This window comes from Crinia signifera, chromosome 3 (assembly GCF_055691185.1).
Source record: "Crinia signifera chromosome 3, ASM5569118v1, whole genome shotgun sequence".
In the NCBI taxonomy this organism is placed as follows: domain Eukaryota; kingdom Metazoa; phylum Chordata; class Amphibia; order Anura; family Myobatrachidae; genus Crinia; species Crinia signifera.
In genome coordinates, this window is record NC_139219.1 from 306,817,803 (window position 1) to 306,823,922 (window position 6,120).

The following is a 6,120-nucleotide window of genomic DNA, read 5'->3' on the forward strand; positions in this document are numbered from 1 at the left end:
CAGCTATTAGATATTAGATATATATTGATAGATGTTGTAATTAATCAGCTAATCTATGCTAATTATAAAAAACAATTGAGCCCTAGATTTTCATTAAGCCCCTTTGGGGCGAGGGTGTCCAACATGAATATCCAGCGACTTTCTTTTTTTAGCAGCATTAATGATCTGTTGCCGCCTCTTGTGAGGGGCGGCACATGATCAATTATTTTAAATCTGAGGGATGTAATCGGATGTTTGGCCTCAGAAAAGTGCCGGGCCACTGGTTGTTCACTTTTGCCCGTAAGAGCAGCCATATGATCCCAGGTGACACGTTCTACCATCCCTACACAGGGAAGAAATTTAAAATCAGGTATCGACTCGGATGTATGTCAAAATATGTGGTATACCTTATTAGCTGCCCGTGCGGCCGACATTATGTCGGCAAAACAGACCGCACTTTTAAAGAGAGAGCAGCGACACACAGATCAGCCATCAAAAGTGCGATTCTTACGGGCAAAAGTGAACAACCAGTGGCCCGGCACTTTTCTGAGGCCAAACATCCGATTACATCCCTCAGATTTAAAATAATTGATCATGTGCCGCCCCTCACAAGAGGCGGCAACAGATCATTAATGCTGCTAAAAAAAGAAAGTCGCTGGATATTCATGTTGGACACCCTCGCCCCAAAGGGGCTTAATGAAAATCTAGGGCTCAATTGTTTTTTATAATTAGCATAGATTAGCTGATTAATTACAACATCTATCAATATATATCTAATATCTAATAGCTGCTACCCTTCTGGATTTCCTATACTCGTATAATTTACAGATAATCGAGTTTGACCATTGATGTTTTATTTGAGAACCACATTTATATATTTTGTCAGTGGTCTCCAGTTAATATCGCAGTTACACTTTTGTATTTTTTTCTATATTGTATACGCACTGGTAACCCCCTTTTTTTCCCACTCAGAAGATATATTGCTGTATGTACACGTTTTCACATATTTTGGTTTTGTTTTTCACGCTATTGAAGATGCACGTTTGTTTGTTTACAGTCAATCACACATCTCCATGACTACCATGGCTCACACTGACCGGCCCCCTGACGTGTCCCCGGCAAGCGCGCTGAGGGGAGATGACGTCATCACCCGGCGCCTTCCCCGGCCGGCGCCGACGTGGAACACGGAGGGAGCCTGTCCCTATTTAGGTAAGAACATCTATGTTTGTAAGTTGTTCTCACGCTAACCTTGATAAAAAAACCCTCCGGGGTTTTGAAACGTTGGTTTAACACCGCCTGCTCGTGTGTTTTCTTTATCTGAGTGCCGCCGCCCCCCATCCCCGATATTGCATCTGAAGAGACTCCCGTGGGTCCCCTCTGATATGGAAGGCACCGGATCTTATGGATATTAATTCATCAAGCCACTATTGCGCTTGGGCTCGTTGGAGTGCTAACCCCCTGCTTTCATATATATATATATATATATATATATATATATATATATATATATATATATATATATATATATATATATATATATATATATATATAACACATTCCCTCGCATGATTTCTCCTGCCTTCACAAATAGGTCAGTGGGAACTGACTTTTTTTTTTTGTGGTCGCCAGAACAAAGACTAAGTGCGCCGCTGACTTCCTGTGACATCAGCAGCCCGCCCCCAGCACTGTGTAGCCGTGGGAACGCACAGCGTTTTTTCACAGGGGATGCCCATAAAACGCTGGACGATCCCCACAGTCGTCCGTCCCTCCCCGATGTTTGCGAACGGCTCATCTACTACACACGTTGCTGAAGCCAGTCGCGACTGGGAACTGAACATGCGCAGTCCCACAAACATTGGGACGGGGGGGCGATTAGAATGACCCCTATTGTGTTTTGAGTCGGAGTCAGGAGAGTGTATAATCTGTACTGACTTGATAAGTAATGTCAGTTCTCTTCCTGGGGATGACCTTGTATTTATCTATTGCATGCCAGCATTACAGAGCGTGGATATATAATTATTCCACAGTTACAGGGTCCCCCCCACCCCCTGCCTCTGTTTCTGCAGCTGAAGGCGACTAGACAGTATAATATTTAGGGAATATTTGCACACAATGCGGAATCATAATTCACTTGGTAATGTCCCTCTATATTCTATGAACATCTAGTTTAGTGCAGTGTCAGATGCTTGCGAAACGGGCCGATGTTTTTCCTTTGCTGTGTGTTTGTTATTAGGAGCAGATGAAATATAACCACAGTTAGCAGGAATTGCTGAGCTGTGATGGGCTATTTGCAGTAATATATCGGTGATCTAGCCGTCCGTGACCGCTCGCATTGAGCAGGAATTGCTGAGCTGCGAGGGCCATTTACAGTAAAGTATTGGCAACCCGGCAGACTGAAGTCGCTCACATGGAATAAAAAAAAACCCAGAAGGCAAGTTTGCCACCGTTTCAATGCCTATATTGGGAGTTTTGCTGTATATCATTATAGAATCGTTGTCGATACCCATTTGTTCTCTTTTTAAACACCCCTGAAGAAGTCCCAAGGGATGAAACGTGTTAGGTTATAATAAAAAGTATAAAACGAAGTAAAGAATTGTTTTTGACATTAGTTTGTTTTATAATTTGGGTATCTCTATAATGTTACCAAAATATTGGTTTTAGAAAATCTAAATCATATAGGCAATCCCCTTTATTTTCCAAGAGATATATATATATATATCTCAATTATACTGTGAAATAATTAAGGCAAAATTGGACCAATTTCGCCTGAATCCGGCTGATCGGGCCAAATCGCATGTGTATGATATCCGAGGTGCAGTCACCTGCTGCCCGTACAACCTCCAAATATCACAACCGCAGCAGTGGCACGTGTTGGCCAGGCCTGTTCTTGTCTGGCTTTGATAACAAAATATTCTTATTAACTTCAATAATTGTAATTAAATTGTTCGTTCCTAATAAGCGTTAACTCTTTCATTATTTATGATGTCGGGTTATTAAGTTTTATATTTTATTGCACTTAGGCAAGAAGAGCAAATCTAAACCCAAGGTGCTTCCTACTGTGGATGATGTCTCTTGTCTTCTGTCTGAAATGAGCCTAACTCCAGCGATGGAAAGGCCATCATCGCCGCCTGTCTCTAGTACCCATAGAGAACATTTGGCCACCACAAGCTTAGAGGCCACTAGTCGGTTGCCTGACTTGCTTATCCCTGCAGATCCTTCACCACCACCAGAGACCTTCGTAGCAGCAGAAAAAGATATCTGTGTTTCTACAGCAGCTTTAAATACTGAAGAAGACAAAGTGGAGCTTCCTGTGCAATGTTCTTCTCCAGCACTGGGTGAGAAGCATGACCCCACCACGTCTTCACCTAATATCTCCACCCTTATTTCGGAGCTGCATCTCAGCAGCATTGATTGGGAAGGCACCTCGTTTAGCAATTCTCCCAGCGTAGACTCTCGATTAAACTCCAATGAGAAACCAACCACTGACGAGTCTCGAAACCCAGCCCGTAACTTTACTGACTGTGGCCTAGAAACTGGTGGACTAAGTAAAGATAAAGCTGAGCAGCATTCTTGTCTGACCACGGACTCTCCTGGCAGTTCACACCTACATAGGTTGCCCTTGAGAGAAAGGATACTGATGAAGAACACTGCCCGGTCTGCAGCCTCACACTCACAGAACCCCTACAAGAAACACCTGCCCTTGAAGTCTCCGGGAAGTAGCCATGATGTCCGGGAAAGTACCAAATCCAGCTCCTTAAGCTGTGTCAGTGTGAAGGAAAATATCCCAAAGCAGAACAAGCTGTCAAATGTGCCAATTTCCCCAAAATCTAAAAAGCAAAATGAAGTCCTCAATATTCTTGCCCGGCCAAAAACTTTCACTTTTGTGAAGAAGAGTTCGGTCACCCCAGTGGTAAGGAATCTCCATGATGGTTACAAACTGGCACCCATAACTGCGCCAAAAGCCGCGCTGAAAAAGAGTGTCTGCCGTAAAGTGACATTGTCTAGTGATGAGGAGGATACAAATGTGAAAGTCGACAGATATGGCGCCAAGAAGGGAAGCAAAGGCTCAAAAACAGAAATGCCGGTGAAATCTGTATCTCCTGACATACCAGCAGCTCAGTCTTCTCCAGACGCAGATGATGGTCCCATTGTAGATGATGTATTTTTAAGTCCTGAATGTAAGGCAGGAAGGTCCGTCCCCGCCAAATCTACGAGAGGGCAGAGCGGTGCTGATGAGTCTATGGTGTCGGTAGACAGTCCATTACCGCTGTCTGAAAGACTGAAACTCCGCTTACTACAGAACTCTTAATATATTTTATGTTCTCTTCTATTCCTTGTCTATGTTTTTCCCACTCATTTTTTTATGTATGTATATATTTCTTCTGTAACCTGTTTTTATTACTTTCTTCCAGTTTATAAAATGCCTATTTTTTAAGAAAAGAAAGCACATAAAATAATGGTTTTGTATTTCACATTTCCCGGACATGCTGCCATTTGTTTTTTACTAATAATAAAAAAAAATTGAGAGACACAGTTTAGATTGCTGTCATTTTGTGTTAACTGCTGGAAAATATACACGGTTTGTTTTTTAACTTGTTAAACGAAAATGATTGGTTGACAAAAGGACCATAACAATCCTATATTTAAGTGTGGGTTTTTAAATGTATTATTAATTTATTAACAGTCTCTTATATAGCGCACACATATTCCGCAGCGCTGTACAGAGAATATTTGAACAATCACCTGCCCTAGTGGAGCTTACAATCTATATTTCCTACCACATGTACACGCACACACAGACATTCTAGGGTTTATTTTGTTGGGAGCCAGTTGACCTACCAGTATATTTTTGGATTGTGGGAGGAAACCGGAGTACCCGGAGGAAACCCACGCAAGTACAGGGAGAATATACAAACTCCGCACAGTTAGGGCCATGGTGGGAATGGAACCCATGACCTCAGCGCTGTGAGGCAGTTATGCTAACCATTACACTGTCCGCACTTTCCCTGAAGTGGATATGTTACCCGTAGTAACCTTTCAGCTACTATATATCATTCACCTTCTAGACCACAGGTTCTCAGTCTGTCCTCAGGACCCCACACAGTGCATGATTGGCAGGTCTCCTCACAGAATCACAAGAGAAATAATTAGCTCCACCTGTGGATCTTATAAACTGTGACAGTCCATAATGAGTGACAGCCCTGGGCTCTTTGAGCCGGTCCTGATTTTAGCAGAAAAGGGGACAAAATTTCTTTGGTCCCCCTTTATTTCTGAAAAAAACAGCACGGGCTCTTGGGCTGGTCCTGGTTACAAAAATAATTATTAATTAAATAATTAATGGAAACAAGAAAGACTCTTGGGAGCAAGGTATCCAACCTATAGATCCATTTAGACTCCCACTGCATTATTTTAAGGCAGGCATGACCAAACTACGGCCCTCCAGCTGTTGCGAAACTGCAAGTCCCATCATGCCTTGCCACAGTTTTGCTATAATGGAATGCTAAAACTATGGCAAGGCATGCTGGGATGTGTAGTTTCACAACAGCTACAGTTTGGACATGCCTGTTTTAAGGACTCTTTCAGGCCATCTAATGGGCAGGGGCACGTGATCAGTCATGCAGTACCTTAATGAGGCTTCACAAAGTGTCTAGCCACTGGCTGATCACCAGACCCTGAACTAATGGCTGACTGATGGGCAACCATTCTTTCTGCAATGGATATTTCAGTATATGTTCTGCAACAGTGCAGAGACCTGTGTAAGGTTTATGTTGCCCCTTCCATGTTTCCCTCTGTAACGCTGCAGCTGATTGGTCAGAGACATAGATTGGAGCGCACTGACTCAGTCCTGGTGTTGTTTCAGTCTGGTCACAAGCATGTACGAGAGATCGTCATGTTTTTCTTGTCATTTTGTCACCGCTCTGCGAGACTGGCTGTTTCCAGGAGAGGGGACGCTGGCTCTGAGCTGATAAGTGGATGCACAGGTTGTGTGGCTTCCTGCAGAGGAAAGTGTAAAACAGACCATGACTTTTATGGTTTTGTCACTAGCACTTGGGCTTGAACAGGGTCTATGAGTCCTGGGAGCAGGGAATGCCTTTTATCTGGGGATGTAGTGCAGCAGGGATCAGCACCTCTGTAGACATG

The 6,120-nt window shown here is 43.2% G+C and overlaps 1 protein-coding gene across 2 annotated transcripts in view; it reads left to right on the forward strand.

The window, feature by feature from the left end:
- GEN1 (GEN1 structure-specific endonuclease) overlaps positions 1-4,487 on the forward strand; it is a 60,240-nt gene extending 55,753 nt beyond the window's left edge. For both annotated transcript variants that reach the window (XM_083178580.1, XM_083178579.1), the window contains one exon: positions 3,000-4,487. In XM_083178580.1, the coding sequence (XP_083034706.1) occupies positions 3,000-4,288 (1,289 nt within the window). In that variant the 3' untranslated portion in view covers positions 4,289-4,487. The remainder of the gene's footprint in view (positions 1-2,999) is intronic.
- The last annotated feature ends 1,633 nt before the right edge of the window (positions 4,488-6,120 follow it).